This window comes from Xylocopa sonorina, chromosome 9 (genome assembly GCF_050948175.1).
Source record: "Xylocopa sonorina isolate GNS202 chromosome 9, iyXylSono1_principal, whole genome shotgun sequence".
NCBI lineage: Eukaryota > Metazoa > Arthropoda > Insecta > Hymenoptera > Apidae > Xylocopa > Xylocopa sonorina.
This window is the reverse complement of record NC_135201.1, coordinates 3,662,579-3,683,802: the sequence shown is the minus strand read 5'-3', so window position 1 is coordinate 3,683,802 and position 21,224 is coordinate 3,662,579. Positions and strand designations below refer to the sequence as shown.

Below are 21,224 nucleotides of genomic sequence, written 5' to 3'. Positions count from 1 at the left end.
TTGCGTCCGGTGTCGTATAGTTGCAAGGTTGCTCATTATAAGGAATCCTTTTATTATTTTTTGCAGTCTCAACGTGGCACGTCAGAATTGCATTACCAGTGAAATGATTCATACGGCGTTGTGTAATCCGTTGAATTATTGGAAAGGACTGACAGCCTGTTGAACACGATATTTTGGTTGGTTTTCGTCTATAACCTAAATTGTGCGACATGGCTTGGTTGGGAACGATCGCCAGCAACGTTATTCGGAATATCATCTTTCCGGATGTGCCACCAAACATAGTTCAGGAGGTTAAACCTGAAAATTATAGTAATCGACGAATAGAATGTCGCGAAGATGGCATTGTGCTTTATGGTCCAGGGGATAAGGTACAAGAAAAATATGAAATTGTTCTTCACAGACCTTGTACAGAAACATTGCATCAGGCATACAGGTATGTGATTTTAATATGTATACGTTGCTCGTCTGTCCAAAGAGAAATGAGAGACAGTGTAATATTAAATTTCATTGGTAAATTCAACTTTCAGTTTATATCGATCGGACAATAAGCAAGAAGTGGAGTCGCATTTTCTTGTGTACAAGGATAAGGTTCCCGTACTTGTTCAAATCTGTCACGAGGTAGATTATTTATAACGTCTGATATTTTTTGTAATTATTTAAGATGGATCTGTGATTCTCAATGATCATCATTTTTTCTATACAGATGTGTAATGTCGGTAAGATGCAGAAGTTGTGCGATACTTTAGTAAAGCATCCTACATGGACATTGGCACACTTGGCAGCTCATTTCGCTCTCCACAATGCTTTCGCCCATGCCGTTGTGAATAGCCAATTGAATAGCGGCGATGTGGAGACTGGTGTATCTCCTTTGCAAGTTGCAGTGCAGACAAATAATTTGCACACAGTACAGATGTTGATAGAAGCTAAAAGTTCATTGGAACATCTGGATTATGCTGGTAATACAGTGTACCATCATGCAGCCACTTCAACCAAAGAAATAATTTTAGCCCTTGGTGGTGATCTCCCGAATAGTTTGAATAGTCGCAACAGTAACGGACACACGCCTATGCATGTGGCATGTCTAAACAATAAGCCTGAGTGCGTTAAAGCTCTGCTTTTGATTGGAGCAGATGTGAATATCCCAGCATCGGAAGGTCAGTCCTCTAGTCCCAGTTACGTAGGTGATTTTCTTCACAGTAAGCCGGACGTTCTTCACGCGGAGGATATGAAATTTGGCGGTACACCGTTGCACTGGTCCCTCAGTAGAGAAGTGATCAATGCTTTAATAGAAAGCAACTGCGATATAGACGCTTTGAATTTTGACGGGCGTACGGCATTACACATCATGGCAATGCGAAAGCGATTACCATGCGTAGTGGCTCTTTTGAGTCACATGGCTTCTGTAAATATTGTCGACAAAGATGGCAATACTCCGTTGCACTTGGCGGTTTCAGAGGGTACACCAGCTATAGTGCAAGTTCTGATAGGCTTCGGTGCGGACATTGATGCCAGAAATTGGAAGTCGGAAACCACGCGACACCTTGTGAACATCAAAACCACTGAAGGCCAGAAAATATTATACATTCTAGACGCAGTAGGTGCTCAGCGTTGTCCACCAGAAATGACTAACTGTAGCTTAGGCTGTAAGCATGATGAGAACTTCAATGGTATCGCACCGCAACAACCGCCCAAGGCAATACAACGAACGGTATTGGATCAGATGCTTCACGTTTCGGGGATGGACAAGATGTCCACAGATGGGTACAAGAAAATAAAAGGCGGACGACTTCTCTGTCTGGATGGAGGAGGGATCCGCGGTTTAGTCCTCGTGCAAACATTGCTGGAAATCGAGTCGATCTTGAAGAGACCTGTCATAGAGTGTTTCGATTGGATCGCAGGCACTTCTACCGGTGGAATCTTAGCTCTCGGTCTAGCGTCTGGCAAGTCTTTGCGAGAATGTCAGGCGCTCTACTTTCGTATCAAGGAGGAAGCGTTCATTGGCATGCGTCCATATAACAGCGAGGGTTTAGAGAAAGTGTTGAAAGATAGTCTGGGTGAAAATAGTGTCATGTCGGATATCAAAAACATTAAGATAATGATTACTGGCGTGTTGGCCGACAAAAAACCTGTTGACCTTTATTTGTTCCGTAATTACGATGCACCTAGTACGCTGCTTAATGTTACAGAGAGCTCGTCGTCCAGTCATTTTGTGTCACCAGACGAACAATTGATTTGGTATGCGGCAAGAGCAACTGGGGCAGCCCCGTCGTATTTTCGAGCTTTTCACAACTTCCTCGACGGCGGGTTGATAGCAAATAATCCGACTTTGGATGCTATGACAGAAATTCAGGAATACAATCTGACTTTAAAGGCTATTGGACGCGAGAAGGAAGCGGTCCCTCTTTCGTTGGTGGTGTCTCTTGGGACTGGATTAATACCTACTTGTCCGTTGACAGGTATCGATATATTTATGCCTGAAAGATTATGGGACACGGCGAAATTTGCCATGGGAATATCGGTCCTCGCGGAATTATTAGTGGATCAGGCAACGGCAAGCGACGGAAGAATTGTCGACCGTGCCAGGAGTTGGTGCTCGATGATTGGAGTACCTTATTATAGATTTAATCCGCAACTGTCGTTGGATATCGCTATGGATGAGAAAAGCGACGAAATTCTAGCTGACATGATATGGACCACAAAAGCGTTTATGCATGCCAATAGGGATCAAATAAAAGAATTAGCTGCAATTATAAATCGCGATGCATATGACTAATAAGTCAGTATTGATCGTGAATTGAGCATGTACGACGAGTTGCTGATTTTCTTGAATCCATTGGTATGTCTGCATTGCTCCCAAATATATAATACTCTCTCTCTCTCTCTCTCTTTCTCCTTTTCCCCTCTTCCTCGATACAAGTTGGATCGTTCGTTCACTCAATGATTTGGAACTTTTAATATCCTTTAGAAAATCCAACTTAAGCGCAAACTTTTGTAATTGTTTGCCATCGACAAAACGTCGCACAATTCAATTACAATTAAAACTTTATTCACATTTTCTGTTTAAATGGAAGTCTTCATGAAAGAAGATAGTCTATTATGTATGAGTGAGTGTGCGATGTGGGTACGTATAATAAACAACAGAAAGTAAATTATACTACGTAGGCAACATGTGCTCGGTGATAAAATTAGTCTGAATATTCTGTAGATATTTATTCGTTTATTTAATCGCAAAAAGGTATTGCCACAGAAATAAATAGCAAAGAAAGAGAAAAAAAGAAACATTACAAAGCGCATTAATAAACGAATCAAGTCCTGGTATATACGTTTTAAGTTCGCCTGAATCGCCGTCTCGAGCGTTCACGCCGGTAATGAACGAACAAGAGAAACCAATCTACCGGGGACCCATGTAATAGGGAGGTTGCGTCATGGATGCAGAGATGTAGGGATAAAAAGAATGGGTCGAGACTCCTTGCGTTTGATACTCGTTCTCTTCGTGCACCGTGTATCCCTCCGGAGCAGAGTAATACTGGCTGTGTACGTACGCGTGAGATTTGCTCGGGCTTGTAACGTCCATCGGATATTTCAACGGACTCTCCGGATATTTTGGTAAATCGTACGGTTTCGTTTGCAACTCTGAGTACTTTGGGACCGTCTCGTGGTACTTGCCAGCAGTGGCTATCTCGTGGTACTTGATGGACGTCTCGTAGCATTTCGCGTCCACGTAGCTCTTGGCCACGTTCGATTCGTACTTCATATCCTCGTACGGTTTACCCTCCGCTGTCGGATGATCGACCTGGTATTTGCTAGAGTCGCTCGCCCACGTCGACCTCGAAAGATCGTAGCTGGTCTTGCCGTCGTGGTACGTAGGCCTCTCGTACGTTTTGATCCCAGTGTCTGGATACAGGCGAGGATACGTGCAATCGAACGACCCGGTCGAATCCAGAGACGTGGCCGGAGAGGATATAGCGGCACGGTGCATCATGATGCCCATCTGTTCGTCCGACTTTGGTTTTCGTCGACGCGGTTGATACTGGAATTTGCCGTTTTACAAATTAGATTAGGGACAGAGCGAGCCGAGGCGATCGTCGACAGTCACCTTGTAATGCGGGTGTTGCTTTTTGTGCGCGTTCCTCAGCCTCTCAGCTTCCTCTATGAACGGTTGCTTCTCACCGTCGCTCAAAATTCTGTTACATTAGCTCGTGGTTAATCCTCAGCGTGCGACGTCAGGACGCGAGACGAAGGGTAAGGGGTAAAAATAGAATCTGATTTCCACAGTGACGGACTGATCTGTTGCATCTCGTATTTTACCCCTTAGCCTTAAAACTACACGCGCGCGCTCACGCTCGTAAGTACATACCTCCACAATTTTCCCAGCGTTTTCGAGAGCTCTGCGTTGTGAAGCTGAGGATACTGATCCGCCAGTCTACGTCTTGCCGCCTGAGCCCAGACCATAAACGCGTTCATCGGACGTTTCACGTGAGCACTCCGTCGACCTCCCGCGCGAGAAGTGACCGGAAGCAACGTCCAGTCGTAGCCTAGGAAATACAGACTATTCGAATTAGGTTGCAACAACCTAGGTTGGCTATATCTTGCCAAATAATGCCTCGCGAGATATTAATTATCAGACTTTGTTAACAACATTGTACAGACTGATGAAACAAAATTCCTCTCAGTTACAGCGCCGGTTACTTCCTGCATAACAGTCAGAAAACATCGGGGAGCGAGAGGGCGAGATTTGTTGCCCTTACCCTAATAAAGACTATACCACTGAGTAAATAGTCTGGACTTCCACGCGTTACGCCGTTTCGGTTGGATCGCGTCCGCTGAAGATTAAAAGAAAAGGGGAAACGGCGACGCGGTTAGTCGGTGCCGAGTGTACACACGTCCACCGGAAGTTGCGTAGCCTATCTTCGCGCGGAATTGGATCGTAAAGGAACGGGAGAGATAAAACGACACCTGTATCCCCTGCGCGTAGGGTAATCGGTTGACCAGCAGCGTTAAAGATTTCTAGCGCGCGGCCTCTCGTCCTCGACGTGGCACGCCGCGACGGAGAAGTTTTATTAGCTGGAAACGAACGAGAGAGGTCCCGAGCGTGGTGGTCTTTATCGCCCGATCGTTCGCTGGCATTAAGAGACTAATTATTATTACCGACTTCCTCTCAGTCCTCCTCCCTCCAACGAACAGCTCGCCGGCTATAGAAAGGTTATTTGGGTCGTCGCGAGTTTTCCATTCCGAGAAATCTCATCGAGAATCCGATATTGCGTCGAGCAATTCGCGAATACGCTTCGTTCATCGGTCGCGTGCCGTTCTCTCTTCGGTTGACGTAAGTATCGGTTTGAGAGCGCAACAGTTTTTACTTTGAATTGATTTTTTTAGAAAAATAACAAGAGGAATTTACGAAAGATAAAAAGGGACGAAGGAACGAAGAAGGGCCCAACGTTGTGATATAGCTTCAGTTTTGTTTCTAATTACGTCCGATCGGTGACCTTTGAGGGGAAAGAAGGAAGGGAGAAAGAAGTTTAAAGGGAAGAATGATGCACGTGGTGAAATGTTACCAAGGGCGCACGAACCGTGCAGAAGGGTAGATTCCGTGGGAGCTAATTACCATAAGGACACGGTTCAACGACGCGGTCCCTCTGTCGGCTCCTTTAAACGTCCGCTGGAGGTCCTCCCGCGAATGTCCCCGCCGATAGCGAACAGAACGCTTTCCACGGAAACGCGGAAGGACTTGCTGCCGTAGAAAGTGCTGGGAATAGAAAAAGTTTCGCGCGAAAAGTACACTCAGCTTGAAAACGGATGGGTTCTATTTCTAATCGCGCGTTCAACTCGCGTCGCTTTAACTTTCAGAGACGCACGCTCGAGGACGAGATGTATCTCTTCGTTCCGCGGTAGAGCTCCCATTCATCCGCACCCGTCGGAGGGCAAGAAATTCGTATAACTATAAGTTGTTTACGCGCGATAGAGGTTTACTTAAAATTACGTACGGATAAATCAGCTTCCGCTGTATGGCCCCGTTCAGATTAGACAAGTTACTTGAATTCGAGCAATCCGAAACTCTGCCGTTTACTCGATTTGAAATGTCGTGTCAAGTTTTTCTACTCGTCCTCGTTAGTCAAGACAGTCTCGTTCAAGTGGTTTGAATTAGAGTTACTTGAAACCACTTTACCAACGCGAGTCTCTTGTTTCATGCAGATTGAAATACTATTTCCAAGCTTTTTGGTAAATAATTGGTAAAAAATGTCGGTCAGTTTAATTGACATTGTATCGAGGCGAACAGCACGATTCGTACAAAGTTAATGTCACGTTACTCGCCTTCAGACGGTCGGAATTCAAGAGCGCTAACCGAACTAAACTAAACCGAATGTCTGAATGCGAGCGATGCGGTAGAATCGATTAAATCGAGCGAAAATGGAGCGGATTGACCGAGAACTTTCGTACTTTTACGATGTATGAATGGCTACGCAGGGGAGGCAGAGGATACGGATCACAATATAGGGTTGTGGCCCGTTGAATGAACCGGTGTGTTTCGGCAATTCCTGCCGTCAATGACGACCTGTCGTCGACTCTTGCTACATTAACTTCTGTACAAATACTGCTTCCATTGCCACGGATAATCTCGTTAACGAAGAGGACGCCGTTGAACGCACCGACACCTCCTCTCGTAGCCAATGACCGACGAGACCGTTCTGCTTTGCCATGCTCCGTATCGATCGATATCGTCCGAGCCTTAGATCGCGATTTTATCGTTTCTTCCGCGATATCTTCCCCAGATAACGCGTTAAGGGAACTGTGACACGTTTCGATGAACGCTAACCGATTACATAGTATACCTATTCGAAAACTACGTCCGTTGTATGAAACTCTGCACGATTATACGCGTTACGAACAAGATCGTTCATCTACGAGCGTTTATAACGTTGTAACAAGTGATTCTACTCGATTTTCCATCTTGTTTTGGTTCGTAAAATCGCATGTTAAATTTTCAATCGGAGAGGATGATAGAAAAAAGATTCGATGCGTCTCGTTCGAGGACGTTCGAGACGTTTTGTGCCCCCTCGACGCGCGTTCGGAGAACGCAGAGTTTCAACGAGAAGCTCTCTCTCTCGCGCGCGCGCGCGCACGGGCACCGCCTCGTAAATCATGCCGAGCTCCCATTACTCCCCTTCGTGGTCCCCACCTTCTGCCATGTTCTGCGTTAGGTGTTCCCTACCGAGTCGATGTCTCAGATTTAATTTCGTACTAACATAATTAGTGGCGGTGGCAAACGTTCAGCGGTCTCGCTCTGTTCGCAGCACCTGCCGCTCGAATCTTCCTCGAAATCGTCTTTCCGCGGTCCACACCGGTACACTCCACCCCTCTACCGCCCCCGTTCCGTCCTCTGCACCTCTTCCATCACGCTCGCCCGTATTTCCCTTCCTTCCATCTGGCCGAGGTATCACGGGGATAAATCTGAGGAGCCAGCCACCGAAGCTGACTTTCAGCGCCAATTAAAGTGTCCTTAAAAGCGAGGCCCGCTCGAGATACACGCCTCCCTGCACGCCTCGTCGAGACCAGAACCGAAAAAGACCATTTTGTTCCGTACGAAACCGGCTCCGCGTATAACGCGGATTCATATTATTTCTGACTTGCGAGCAACGTCTATTGGGATCGGTCGAATCGCATGTTCTTCTAGCTAACGAAGAGCCAATCGAACTTTTTTCGATGGCGAGATAGAAACGAACCTTGGAGTAGCTTGCCCACAGCGTCGTCCAGGGTGCTGCTGCATTGCTCGCTGGTGGACGGTCCGGCTTCCGTTTCCGTAGCAGTTTCCATCTCTCTTTGGTTCTCCGTTTTGCGATCACTGATCGATGGGTATCCACATTCGCGATACGAACAACAGATTCTCCTTCGCGCTGTCACGCTTTGCTCCTCTTCGAGAACCGATGGCAGCGAATTTCGTCGGTATCCAAAGTAGTTCGCCAGTCCAGCGGCCACTTTATCCACGCGCACTTTTTATACTCGTCTAGGTGAAACGCGTATCGAGCATCGCGAAGAATCGTAGCGGAGGGACGAGTGCGATAATTAATCCGGGGTTATCGCGCGGTAATTTATCGTGGACCGACCCTCGTCCTTTCTCGAGGCTCTCACGGTATCGGCGTCGCATCGACTTCCGTCAAGCTCTCAGCGACGCGACGGGCTTCTCTCTTCTTTGTTATCTCGCCCGATAGATATCGTTCGCTCGATTCGAGGAATGCACGCGGTTCAACTTCCGTCGTTCCGTGTTCTCCAACGACCGATCGTCAACGATCGAGATGTAGATACGATCGATCTTGGAAATTCCTCGCCTCGCCACGAATCGTATCCCTGCTAGAACGAACGAACCGTTGTACGACACCCGCGACGGATCAAGGAAACTACCGATAGTTGACTGACTGACTGACTGACTGACTGACTAGAGAAGAAACACGGACGCGGATCCGCGAGGATGTGAATGTTCGTTCAGAGGCCACAGGCACCGCACAGGTTGGTCCGTACGAAAGAGGCAGAAACGACGGAGCACACGTCTGGCACACGCACCAAACGTTGGATGGTAGATCGCGGAGGCGGTTCCGTGGACCACCTCTGCTGCTGGTGGGGGGGTATCTAGGATCTTGTTCCTTTTCTGTTCTTCTCCTCTCGACTCGGCCTGACTTCTCCCGTATCCTTTCGTCCATCCTGCGCCCGAGTATCGTTCGTTCGGCTTCGATACGATTCGATACGATTCGTCTACGAACGGCACGGCACCCGCAGCATCTGGCCTGACCGACCGAATTAGAACTTTTCCCCGTTTATCGTGGCGTCGCCGAAAATCGAGCCGCGTCTACTGTCCTACGCGACGCGGTCTTCATTGTCCGACGATTCTCCCGGTCGATCGAACCGTTCGCTCGATCGCGAGAAGGGACAGAAGGTAGTACCGTTGCATCGCGTCGTCTTCTGGTGTCTTATCCGGACTCCGGTTAAACGTAGGTGTACATAATTAGATCGCGCGGCGAACGGAACGCCGTTTCGTGTTTTCGCGGCGACACGGAAAAAGGGTTGGGCCATTGGGGCGGGAGGGAAGAGCTCGGACAGTCGAGCACGGGGTATGCGAGGGCATAAATCCAGGAGCGAGTTGGAGGGTTCTTTTCTTCCTCGTTGGTTGCACAGGGGATCGCCAGTTGACAGTCCCGGTCTTTCTGCCGAGCCTAATTATACAACGAATTTAATGAATGAGTGAGCTAGCAAAGACAGTGGCCCATACATGAGCATATATAAACCACGGTCAATGCCGTGTGGCGGCTTTTGTGCGAGATCAAAGGGGTAGGCATCTTGCTCGCACTTTACAGGATTAACTTGCTGGTGGCGCGTAAACGCGCACTCAGCCTCTCGGAAATGCTCGAGACACTTGGGCGGATTACGGATTGCTATACGTTTTTATCCCCCGGTGTCGACGCGAGTCTACGCCGCTGTCTAACGAACGAGAGCCCGCGGACTTCTTCCTCTTCTCTTCTTTTTCTGTTTTTTCTTTTTTTTTTTTTTGCGCCCCCTCGTTTTCCCCTCTGTCGTCTTTCGCGTCTCCTACAGCGAGACGAACTCAGTCCTCTTTCCTCCGTCGCGCGAGCCTCGTTTCCAATTCGTCGTCGTCGCCTCCCGTGTCCGATCGTTTGTTACGTGTTTGCGCGTTCCTCCCGAAACTATCTACCATTTTACGGATGCACGCGCGGCATTACGCGGTGCAACCGAATCGCGATTCAAATTTAGCCGACCGCGAACAATAATATTGATTTCAGCAAGCCGGAATTTTGCTCTTCCTGGGATAAACATCCCGAAGCGCACGTGGCGCCAATATGTGCGTTACGTTCCCCGCTCCTTCTCCCCCTCGCGGTGTACGCGGACGAGAAATCGTTTCAGGGCCGCCCGGGAAACACGCGCCACGATTTCCCCGGGCGAGGACTCCTTCCTTATCCCCTTGGTCCTTTTTCCACGAAACCGGATAAACGTTTGCCCTCCGATAGGTAAGCTGGTAGGCTGCGCCTACCAATTGCGCCCCGTGGTACGATAAAAACGAATCAGCTCTTTGCTCTTCCACCTTGTAACACCTTCGGGGTAGATTTACAAGCGGACGCAGGTGACGACGCGTTGCATCCGTTCCTATACCAACTTCGTGAATCCAAAGAAGCTGAGGAAACGACCGACGAAAATAAATGAGAGAGAGAGAGAGAGAAAGAAAGACAGATATGACGAGGGTAGAAAGTGTAGGGGTGCGGAGTGGGGCGTAGATATCGAGAGCAGAGATCGAGAGGAGCGTGGCAGATATAAAATAATGATTTCACCGATTCCCGGGGGTCCTCGATCGAAGCTTCGTCGGACACTTGAAAGGATACGCTGGGTACCCGACACATGTTAGCCCCCCCGGGTGGCGAGCGCCGCAACTCTTGGACCCCCAACGGTGACACGGGCTATGGTGTACATTCTGCACTGTCATCGAGCCGGCCACGATGTCATCGCGTACCGCGTAAGCTGGTCGCGCGTCCAGGGATCCATCCTCGCGACTTTCCTGCCCTTCCCCACCCTCCCCTACCGTCGAGAGGGTTTCTCGCGCGGAGGGTCCTCCGCGAGAAATCGCGTTCCTCCGCCGCGAAGAACCCGTGGACGAGTGTGCCGAATCGCGGTCGCACTTGGTGCATCGCCAGGAAAATTGCACGCTCCTCCTTGTGACGTCGCCGTTGCTGGTGGACCGGCCGACCAATCGCCGCCGCAGCGTGGGAGGGACGAAGAGAGAGAGGAACCAGGGACGGGAGAGAACGGGAGAAAGAGAGGGTGAGACCAGCGGGAGGAAGAGCGAGCGAGACAGAACGGGAAAGCGAAACGGCTCCGAGGAGCGGTGAGGTTGGTGGAACGAGAATGAACCCGATTGGTCCTACTCCCGGAGGATACCGTAGCCATAGAGACTCCCGTCGCCGAGGAGAGAGACGACCGCGAAGTAAACGATATATACGAACGAAGGGGATTCTTGGAGGGGTTGATAGTCGATCGAATCGATTCCTCTTGCCACGGCTCCGCTTCCTCGTCGTAGAGAACGCTTTCGAAGGACGGAAGGAGGAAACAAATCGAAGAGCGCATCGTTTGAAAGTACCGCACATTTATTCCTGTCTCGTGCAAAGGGGATGCGTTAATATTGCAATTGAACGCAAGGATCGACTTGAAACTGTTTTCGGAGCCTGTATCGGTAGTCGTTTATCGATAGAGAGGGAGAGAGAGAGAGATTGCACGAGGTGAGACCCTCTTCTACTTATGTAATTCGTATGGTTCTCGCGATAGCGGTTCCCGGTCGTAGCGATCGCTCGTGGCCGCTCTCCTCCGTCGGACGAGCCATCGGGAAGCCCTTTCCCCTCGAGCCGAGGCTCGCATCGGTGGGCACGATCGCGAAGCAACAAGTGTTACCAGCTCTGCGGCCTGTCGCCCCGCCCCCAACTAGCAGCCGCCGTCGGAGCGATCGGTGGAAACTGCCCCGAGGCGATGCAACCACCTCACTCGAGCGGCGATCGCGCAACCAACTAGAAATCCCTCATCGTCCGGCAACAGCCGTTTTCTCGCTCGCGTCCATTTCCCGTCGCTTCGTTACCCGGATTCCTGTTTCTAAAGGGTGAACGCGATATGCCTCTGCCTGTCGCGCGATCCTGACACGCGCTGGACAATACGCCGGATGCCGCGTTTCATCGAGTGATATCCCTCGGGTTTTTTTTTTTTTCTTTTCCTCCCCGTTTCTGTTCACTCCGACTCTCTCGTCCGTTTCGAGCCTCTCCGTTTGGCGAAGTGACAAGAGTAACGCGTAACATCTGTGAGAATCGACCGGTGGTTTCATGGTCGGCGACTGTGCGTCGGATCCGGAGCCAGTGTGTTTCGTGCGTAGCCGTCGAGAGGAATCCCCGATATAGACGGCGGGTACGTCGTCTTCGTGTGCGGTTCGGGCTCTCGGTGCCGAGGGACGGACCTTGTGAAAAGTTGGAGCGGTCACGGATAATCGGGAGTAAAAACTGCCCACTATCGAGGGAATGTTCCAGCCGATAGAACGAGTTCCGAGAACTCGTGCACGGGTGTAGCGTCGACGATCGTGGCGGAGACGAGAGCGAGGGATCGCCGTTAAGCTCGCCTGTTCTGGGACGTCGATCGTGCGCGGTTCGCAGAGAGTGCGGTAGATAGCGGAAACGAGCGGAATAAGAGCAAAACGGGACGACGCACAAAGGAGAGCAGATTAGAATTGCCGTGGCTTGACTCACGAGTCTCTGACAAGAGAGAAAGAGAGAAAGAGAGAGAGAAGAGAGAGAGAGAGAGAGAGGGGACTAGAGGGAAAAGAGGAGAAAAGAGACGCTGGAGAAGATAGTTGTTGGACGCGTTGCCGACGGATCGACATGCGAGCGTTCGCTTCGCTCCGTAATCGAACGCGAAATTAATTAAACGTGACAATACGTGCCCCGATACCAGAGCGCACGGAGGGAACGCGCTGCGAGGAAACAGAAGGCGAGAAAACCGCAGCTGGGACCGTAGGCGCGCGCGTCCGCGCGCCACAAACGGAAGTGACGTGCGAACTCCTGCGATATAAAATGATAATTGCAATTAATCGATGGACCGTTGCTGGGTAACGTGTACGCGGCTCGCGAACGATGAGCGCTCGTAGCGCGCGATAGATCAGCGGTATTCAGTCGGACGTGTGCGCCCGTTCATTTCGTTGCGAACGATTTGCGGACTCGTAAACTCGTAGGGAACTAGCGAAGATGAACGACGTTATGGGAGAGGCGTCCGGTTCGATCTCGTCGAGTAACGCTGGGAGCAGCAGCAACAGCAGCACCAGCTCGAGCAACCCCAACAACGCGAGCATCGCCGCCAGCAACAAAGCGTCAGCTGTCACGGCTACGGTCGCGGCCAACGGCGGTGGCGAGAAGATCAGCGCAGCGGTCACCAAAGTTCTCCAAGGATACGACTGGACCCTGGTACCTGTCGCTACCAAGTGAGTTTCTCGTTCGACGTTTTAACGCTTCGCCAGTACGCGTATTTGCATCACGTGCTACCCGGGAACGCGCGTGTTGCTAAACTTCGCGGTCAAAAAATGGGACTAGCAACGGGATGTTCCGCTCGTGGAAGTAACGCGTGAGATTTAAATAACGTTGTCGCAAAAGCCGCGCAACGATTCACCTCGCGTACGCGTTCCTCGGCATTTAGCAAGCGTCGTTAGCGTCCGCGGAGACGCGTTTTAACGCCAACCGTTTAACGCGCGACGGAAAAGGAGGCGGGAGAGACGAGTAAAACAAGGAGGAAAAAAAAAGAAAAAGAAAAGGACGGGGAAAGGGTGAGCGAGAGACGAGGGCGTAAGAGAGCGAGCACGGTGCGAGCCTTAAAAATACGTAACGCTAACTTAATTATGACGCACTGGTTTCCTCGGCTTGGGAAACGGCCGCGGCGGAAAAATGTCCTCGGCTGCCAATTAACGCAAATTAGCTAATTAATGCCCGATCTCGCCGGCTCTTCTCCCCGCCTCCGTTTCTGTTCGCGGATCCGCGGCTCTCGTGGGAAGCGACCGGAGATCGCGAAAGGACGACCGATTAGGGGGAAACGGCGTTTTTTCTCGTTCGCGTATCTGAAGGAGGGGACGTATTAATGGCCGGCTCGTTGCGCCATGCCGAACGATCGTTACGATTCGATAAAATCGAAACGCGATCCGAGATGGTGACGCAATCGTACCGCTGGTGCGCGCATGTACACGCGTGCATCGCTCGCTCGGCTACGACGCCGTGTAATACGCGCGCTGCACGTCGACCGTTGCGTCGTGCCACGGGAACGCATTTTCGAGAGGACGTCCTCGAGGGGAAACGTGGACCGTGGCTCGTCGCATAGGTGTGCACTCGGCTCACGGAAAATTTCCCGGCTGCGGCTGAAATCTCCGAGAGCCGTGTATCGCTACGCGCGACGGCTTATCGCGCTAACCCTTAATTGTACGGGGTTATCTCGGGGTAGCTAAAGGGGGTACGATGTTTATTCCCGACGATAGGGCGCCGATAAAATCGACTAGTTTTAATTCCCATGAAACCCATGAGAATGCAACCGAACTATTGCGCATTTCCTCTCTGTTTGTCCACCATAATTCAACGTGTTTACGTAAGCGAGCCGTCTCTCCCCTATTCTTCGATTTATCGTCGACGGAGCGCTCGCTGCTCGGGCAGCGGGGGGACCTACGAACCGCTGCTACGAAAAGCGACACGCGGTAACCTGTCTGGGAATAGTTACACACGGAGTATCGCTCGAAACGAGACTCGATCGAACGATATTTCGCGCGCGTTCGGTAACGAAGGCGAAATTCGCGGTCCATCGCGCGATCGCACGGTGCCACGCCTACGACGTCCTCTCTAGTACACCGCGAGCGCGTAAACGAGCTGCGAGAGACGCGGTGGATTTTTTGCGTATCTAGGTAAAACCGCGTGTAGCCGAGTGTCTCGCGACTCCCGTGAAAACCCTTGTTAGTGGACCATCGCTAATTACCAACGGCTCCTCGGGTTTACACACGGATTTAACGCCCCTCTTATTTCAAAGAGGCCGAAATATATACGAGCATCTCTCCTCGAATTCTTTCACGGCCTGCCTGTTCCTTCTCTCTCCCTCTTTCTCCTTCCCCCCACCTTCCTCCGCGTTTTCTTCTTTTTTCTCTCTTTTCTTTTTTCTCCTACCCGATCTGTCCCTACCCGCGGAGGCAGCATCCTGTCGCCGTGCCGTGGCCACCGGGGTCCACGGGTTTCGGTGAAACGGGGCGCCCGTGATCCTCCGCGGCTCGTAGGCGGCCGGGGTTGTCGGTCGGGCTGGCCGTGGTCCTCGAGCGAGGCCTCGATTAATCCCAGAAAGAAAACACCGCGAGACAGGCCTGGTACGGCAATCACGTCAGTCACGTCGATCCCCGACTGGACGGGGCGAACGGTTTTATGAAGTCATCTTCTAGGAAAGAAAGGGATACGTCCATTCCTGCCCGTCACCCGTTGGCAGCGCCAGTGTTATTTTACGGCCGGTTTTAAGCGTGCCGCCGTTCCCCTCCTCGCCCCGCTCAGGGTCATCCGGGAGGGTGCAGCCACGCGGATACCAAAACCCAATACAGGAGGATCGCAGCCGTTCGCCTCTGGTTATTTTCACGTGCGAGTCACACCCGTTCCTTGGGGGTGCGGTTTCGAGAAATTCCTCCGTTTCCGCTAAGCCTTCCGGCTCACGCGTCCTCCTGCTCCGTTCCACCGGTTCCCGCAACGCCGGATACGTTCGGAGAAAAAAATCGCTTCCAATGAAGATAATGTCCTCGAATTGCAGGGGTTCCGGTGACAAAAGGGCGGCCCACGTCAAGAGGCCCATGAACGCGTTCATGGTGTGGGCGCAGGCAGCAAGGAGGATACTCGCGGATCAGTACCCCCAGCTTCACAACGCGGAGCTGTCCAAGACTCTGGGGAAACTCTGGCGGTGAGTCGTTCGCTGCGTGGTTCATTCCGCGGTGGTGGCCGTCCGCGCGGGCGAAACAGGAAGTCGCTCGATCGATCGTTTCTGGTCGAGGACTCTCGCGCGGGCCCGAGGGAGCTTTGCCTCGCTGGAGCGACAGTACACGCGACCACTTGTTGCCGCGTTCTATTTTTACAGACGAATTGGCGAGCAGCCTTTTTTTTACGGGGGCCAGTAACACGCACGCCGAACATATTCCTACCACGTGGCGCCAACGCTGCACGTGGTACGATCGTTCTCGGTTGACAACCGCGCGAACCTCGTCCACCCGCTTTTTCTTCGTCCTCTAATTTTATTATATTATGTCACGCTTTCGTATCAACGTCCTGCTCGCGTATTAACGAAGCAGAGCGAAGCGGAACGGAATCAGATCGAATTAATCGGCGAGGGGTTGCACGGGTGCGACGGATGGTAAGAAGCGAAGTGTCGCAATAGATTTGCCAGCACGTTTGAATATCGAACGAGAGGAGGACGTGCGAGAATGCAGCTCGACGTGCCTCAGAGTAAACGAACCGATTCGATCGAATCGAAGACTGCGGATGAGAAAATCTCAAGTTTGGACGATTCTTGTCTATTTTCATGGTAAACATTTTCTACGATGTCGTCGTAGCACTGGCAAGCGTACGAGGCATTGTACCGAATGGCAAGCGACGCGTGACGACGATTCGATCGATCGATGACACGCGATCGAAGAGAAAATGGTGGTATTATTTCCGGTTGTGAAAGTCGCGCGGGCAGAGGCGCGCTCGTAGGCTTCTCTCGTGTACACGGTGAACCGCTCGAGGACGTTATTCCGTTTCCTGATCGAGACTAACGAGGTGCCCCAGTGGGCGAGGGTTCCACCAGCGGGGATCACAGGGCGCCGACCAGGACCCCCGCGGTGAATCATTTTACAATACCGCTCGATCGCGATTTCGATCGCCGGCGCCGATACCCTCGCGAATCGTTGTTCAACGTCGAAATAGAGCACCGTGCAACGACGCAGTTAAAAACGCGTGTGCTCGATACCAATACATATTTCCTCGAGTTGCAAGAAAATGCAAAAAAGGAAAAAGGAGAGAAAGAGAGAGAGAATCGATTTTCGAATGTAGTACAGTTTCTAACCCTTTTAAATTTCGACTTCCATGGTTAACAATTATTTAGCACCTTTCTATCCTAACCCAAGAGCGTGTTAGCACCGGCTACCGTAGGCGAGGAGCGTTCTCGTTCCGTCGCGACGTGTCGTAACGCGCCGAGACCAGCGTCGTTTCACGTAGGCGATCGCGAGTCCGATTTCCGTTTGGATTATTTGCGAAGAGAGAGAAAAAATGAAAAAAAAAGAGCGACTCGACGGCTACTATTATCGATGTAGACGGTATCTATAAAAGGGGGGCCAGGTGTAGGCGTCGGAAATAAATCTTGTCCTCTTTCTTCCGGCTCGAAAGGTATCGCGCGTTCGAATATTAGACGGAGGGGGTGTTTGCCGACGCAAACGAAAACAGATAGGCACGGTTCATCCTTGGCGCGTGCTAACAGCTGCCGGCCAGGTTCCTGGCTCTGATAAAGCGCCCCCAAGGATCACAATAAACGCCTTGTCCCCGTCAGGTGAATTTTTCCGAACCTGCCCCTTCGTCGCTCGACGCCGCGTGCAAATAAAACACCGTGGTGACGAACAGGTAAAACGTCCCCCTCTTATCTGACGGAAGCGACGTCCCTCTCGATCCTCGCGACGGTCCCTACCGCGGTTCGACCGTCGAATGAAAATCCACGCTGGACGGGGTGGACGAGGCGAATCGCGGCGCGTCGTGCCGGCGCGGTGTGAACGCCAGATCTAAATTGGCTGACCCTGCGTTGCATCTGGCGTGGAAAAAGAGTGGCTGCGACGACGGTTCGCTATCGTCAGTCGTCCCTGTCGGAACGAAAAAACCCCGAGGCAAAGTCCATTGACCAGATGAGGCCTCCTCCTCCTCCTCCTCCGTCCCCTTGTTCCTCGACGACGAACCGTCTCAAAGACGACACGGTTCGAGGGTCTCCGCGGCGGAGCACCTCTCGACACGTTCGCGCGGCCATCTCGCTGTCCATCTTGCGTGTCACTCGGTTGGGTAACCGTAAGTCGCGGGAGTTTCGTAACGCAGCCGCGAGGAAGGACAAAGTGGCTGGAAACGGGTCGCTGGGATCCTTCGTTGGGATCTCGCGGCCCGACACCGGAAAAGCTTATCGGTCTTAGGCGGAGGGGGCTTGCTTTACGAGCCCAGTGGGAACATAAACACGAGGAATTAAAGACTAACACGACAGGACGAGACGAGAACGGGACGCGTATTCGAGCTGCGAGTCGACAACGCGCGGCGGAGCCGTTCGAGGCTGCGCTTGCTCGTTGGTGAGCGCGTGTGCGTGTGCCTGCGCCCTTAAGAGTCCACGCGGCGAGAAACACTAACCAGACCTCCCATTTCGACTCCTCGAGTGTATCGTATACGGTGATAGAGACACGCTCTCTCGTCCCGACCTCTTCTGAACGTTGGACACACGAGAGGGAAGGAGAGAGAGAGAGAGAGAAAGAGAGCGAGCCGCGAGGCGAATCCAACCTCGCACCGCGTGTGAACCTTTTACGGCCCGACGGAATAATTCGTCCCCCTAATTCGCCTCTGTGGTTGCACCGTAGATTGCTCTCGGAGAACGACAAGAGACCGTTCATCGAGGAAGCCGATCGTTTGCGCGTGATTCACAAACGCGAGCACCCGGATTACAAGTACCAGCCCCGGCGTCGGAAGCCAAACGGGCCGTCCGGCAGGGAGAGCTCGCCCTCGCGGAACCAAAGCAACAACGTCACCTTCAACGTCTCCAGGTCGCTGAAGCAGGAGGACACGAGCCCTAGAGGCGCGCAGGGACCGAATTCCCCTCAGAGCGGAGGCAGCTCGTCTCCTCCAACTACCCCTAACCAAGGACTGTCCCCGCTTACGCCGCCTGCCACTCCTCGCGGACAGCAATACGTGAATCAGGTAAAAGTAAAGCTTAAACTTCGAATCGTCCTTTCCCGTCGCCATATAAAACAGTCGTTCGTCGCAAATTAGAATTGAATCCTTGCACAATTTGCGCAATTTGCACCCTCGATGGGTGCTGCGAGTCAAGGGTGTTCCCGTTCGATGGAGGAACGGCTGGATAGAAAAGAAACTCGGTTCACAGGGTAACCAGCCTCAGCCAAGCAACACGGTGTACCAGCAGGACATGGGGATTGGTTCCTTAAGCGAGTCTCCGCATCAGCAACAGCCTGGGGTGGATTATAGGTACATCGAGGTCGGCGACGGGCTGCCAATCGAGGAGGGCCAGTTGAACGGGCTTGGATCGTTGGGTGGCGTCGGTCTGAATCTACCTTTGAACCTGCAGGAGTGCGAAGTCGAGAGCAACGAGCTGGACCAGTATCTCCGGCCTCAGATGCCGACGGTGCACGTGGCGGCGCCGACGACCACCTCGTCCCAGTGGATATTCAACAGGTAATCCGCGCCACGAGCGTGGCGACAGTCGCGCGTTCGCAACGCGACAGGAATCGACGGGAGCCGATCGTGGAAGCGTGTATGCGCGCGATTGATGGTATCCTACGGGACTTGATGCTTTTTAGATACGACGAGGAGATCGAGAGACCGAACAAGCGACACTGCTCGGAGCAGCCGACAGCCGAGGCCACTTGGGAAGAAAGAGCCCAGACGGACATTGTCCGATACCACGAGCTTCAACCACCCCTTCCGCCGATGCAGTACATATCCTCCCCCCATAACCCGCACTATTCGCACGCGAGCACGCAGATGAGCCACCCGCACGTGTCCACCTCGTACGCGCAGTACCAACGTTACGTACCTGGCATCGAGACCTGGCCCCATTACATGTAGGCGCGCCTATCTTTTCACGCATCGACAATTTCGGAGGCAGAATTGCTCTTGCTCGCGGAGGGCTCGATCCCTGGCAAGCTGGCGCAGCAGCTTGGCCAGACGCGCGAATCTGGTTGGGTAGCGATTAAGTTCTCTCGGTGTTAAGGATTTCATTGGTAATCGTTTAAAGGTGCGTTCTACGCGCGTGTTCGAACGCGTCTCTGTATATCTGTGTATGTGTATGTTTGCGTGCGTGTTCGCGCGCGTCCAGGTGGCGGACACAGTTCGACGGAGCAAGAGTGAAGTTTGCTGAAAAGTGGTGGGGGAGGGTGCGGAGGGAGCAACCAGCGAAACCAAAAATTCTCTTCGTTCTTTCCGATCGGGCCTCGTTTGAACGTTACTCGGATCGAACGGATCCGTAGGCTCGCGTGTAATTCCTAAACGGAGACTGGAAGTTTCCGCGTTTTTCGAGCTGAACGCGCGGCTCTCCGCGACGCAGGCGTGTAGGGGTCACGCGCGCCCAGCCACGATCTTACTCCATGACATCATTCCATGACAGCCGGCCATTCCAAAGCGCAGAATTTCAGGCTAAACAAACAGCCCGCTCGATACGGGCTGCCCCGCCGCGCGATCTAAATATAATAATATATATATAAGGCGCGAAGTATAAACTGCCGCGTATCGGAGCGTGCACGCCCGGCACGCTCTTCAAATAAACCTGCGAAACTCGATCGGTCGTGAACAGCGTAGTCGCGAAAGGCCACGCGACGGCTAGCGAGCCACGAACCGATCGAACGCGAGGGAGGCTTCGAATTTCCCGCGGGATCTCGAATTCGCCCGCGTCGACTGGCTGAACCGCGCGGTTCAGCCGGACACAGCCGGATTTCATCGCAGTTAATTAATCAACCAGGTAACGAACTAACGCCAGGTATTCGTTATGCTAGAAACCGATAGCCGTGCTTTCGTACTTACACGTTTTATTCGTCTAGCTGTATTTATCGCGCCGCTTTTGTAAGAAGCGCGGCGAGCGAGTAGAGAGGCGCGTAGATTTATTATGTACCGCGCACCAGCGCCGAGGAAAGTTTATTTATAAGCACGGCGCACGATATAACTAATCTAAAGTTTTGTCGGAATAAAGGACTAAACGTTTCGAGATGAACGAATTGATTTGATCGTTGAAACCCTTCCTCTTTCGCTATATATCATATTATCTTCTAAATCTTAGATCTTTTGAACGGGACGATTCGCCATCTTGGGATTATTAATTTCGCGAAGAACTCTAAATAATTCGCGTCATCGTAACTTCCTTTCAGTACTACTGTATCCCATCATGCCCACATTGTACTCCATCCTTACTCTCTTTTGCAGTTTTTTCATAGAACTCTAATGTTTCGTGAAAACTCGTGATCTCGCTTGCAACAAGAGTCAGAGAATCGTGGAAAAAGTGAAACTCGTCGAATAATCTCGTTCCATTTCGCAACGACAACGGGATGGAAGCGGTAACACAATAGCGCGCGTTATTCGTGGCACTCCAAACATACATCGCGATCGTGTCCAACAATTCCTGAGGAGATTTCGCGGTTTCCGACGCGTACGCTCGACGCTTGGCTCACACTTTGCGTCACCTTCCTCAATAAATGTCGCAATCTGTCCCAATAGGTTTCACCATTGACCAGCGGCGGGTTTCGTCAATGTAAACTTGGCGTTCCCGCGGCAGCCCCGACAAAGAAGTCGGGCAGAGTATTTGCGGGGCCAAGGAATGCGTATTTACAACACGATCGAGAACCCGAACGAGCGGGAACGGGCTAAAACGTTTCTTGGCAGCGATGGACCTCCGCGTCCGTCGCGGTACCAACGCGTCAA

General features: G+C 51.9%; 3 protein-coding genes across 3 annotated transcripts; 2 read left to right on the top strand and 1 right to left on the bottom strand.

Annotated features, from left to right (window-relative positions):
- The first annotated feature begins 34 nt into the window (after window positions 1–34).
- Ipla2-via (calcium-independent phospholipase A2 VIA) lies at window positions 35–3,281 on the top strand. Its single transcript, XM_076900196.1, has 3 exons — window positions 35–433; window positions 528–618; window positions 704–3,281. Exons 1-3 carry the CDS (start codon window positions 210–212, stop codon window positions 2,771–2,773), a joined length of 2,385 nt encoding a protein of 794 aa, XP_076756311.1. The 5' UTR covers window positions 35–209; the 3' UTR covers window positions 2,774–3,281.
- Window positions 3,263–7,884, bottom strand: LOC143426619 (uncharacterized). The gene is made up of 4 exons (XM_076900197.1): window positions 7,722–7,884; window positions 4,358–4,535; window positions 4,097–4,184; window positions 3,263–4,030 (listed from the first exon to the last, which is right to left on the bottom strand). Exons 1-4 carry the CDS (start codon window positions 7,810–7,812, stop codon window positions 3,392–3,394), a joined length of 996 nt encoding a protein of 331 aa, XP_076756312.1. The 5' UTR covers window positions 7,813–7,884; the 3' UTR covers window positions 3,263–3,391.
- A 4,867-nt stretch (window positions 7,885–12,751) lies between these two features.
- Window positions 12,752–19,402, top strand: LOC143426721 (transcription factor SOX-9). Its single transcript, XM_076900331.1, has 5 exons — window positions 12,752–13,006; window positions 15,340–15,486; window positions 18,161–18,497; window positions 18,682–18,989; window positions 19,115–19,402. The coding sequence occupies exons 1-5, from the start codon at window positions 12,774–12,776 to the stop codon at window positions 19,380–19,382; spliced, it is 1,293 nt and encodes a 430-aa protein (XP_076756446.1). The 5' UTR covers window positions 12,752–12,773; the 3' UTR covers window positions 19,383–19,402.
- The last annotated feature ends 1,822 nt before the right edge of the window (window positions 19,403–21,224 follow it).

What these genes read in the sequence shown, in the direction of transcription:
- Ipla2-via (XM_076900196.1), top strand. Translation starts at nt 210, where the DNA reads ATGGCTTGGTTGGGAACGATCGCCAGCAACGTTATTCGGAATATCATC. An exon ending in ACATTGCATCAGGCATACAG is followed by an intron (nt 434 to 527) that starts GTATGTGATTTT and finishes TTCAACTTTCAG; the next exon opens with TTTATATCGATCGGACAATA. An exon ending in TTGTTCAAATCTGTCACGAG is followed by an intron (nt 619 to 703) that starts GTAGATTATTTA and finishes TTTTCTATACAG; the next exon opens with ATGTGTAATGTCGGTAAGAT.
- LOC143426619 (XM_076900197.1), bottom strand. Translation starts at nt 7,812, where the DNA reads ATGGAAACTGCTACGGAAACGGAAGCCGGACCGTCCACCAGCGAGCAA. An exon ending in ACGCTGGGAAAATTGTGGAG is followed by an intron (nt 4,185 to 4,357) that starts GTATGTACTTAC and finishes CTAATGTAACAG; the next exon opens with AATTTTGAGCGACGGTGAGA. An exon ending in AGCAACACCCGCATTACAAG is followed by an intron (nt 4,031 to 4,096) that starts GTGACTGTCGAC and finishes GGCAAATTCCAG; the next exon opens with TATCAACCGCGTCGACGAAA.
- LOC143426721 (XM_076900331.1), top strand. Translation starts at nt 12,774, where the DNA reads ATGAACGACGTTATGGGAGAGGCGTCCGGTTCGATCTCGTCGAGTAAC. An exon ending in CTGGTACCTGTCGCTACCAA is followed by an intron (nt 13,007 to 15,339) that starts GTGAGTTTCTCG and finishes CTCGAATTGCAG; the next exon opens with GGGTTCCGGTGACAAAAGGG. An exon ending in ACTCTGGGGAAACTCTGGCG is followed by an intron (nt 15,487 to 18,160) that starts GTGAGTCGTTCG and finishes GTTGCACCGTAG; the next exon opens with ATTGCTCTCGGAGAACGACA.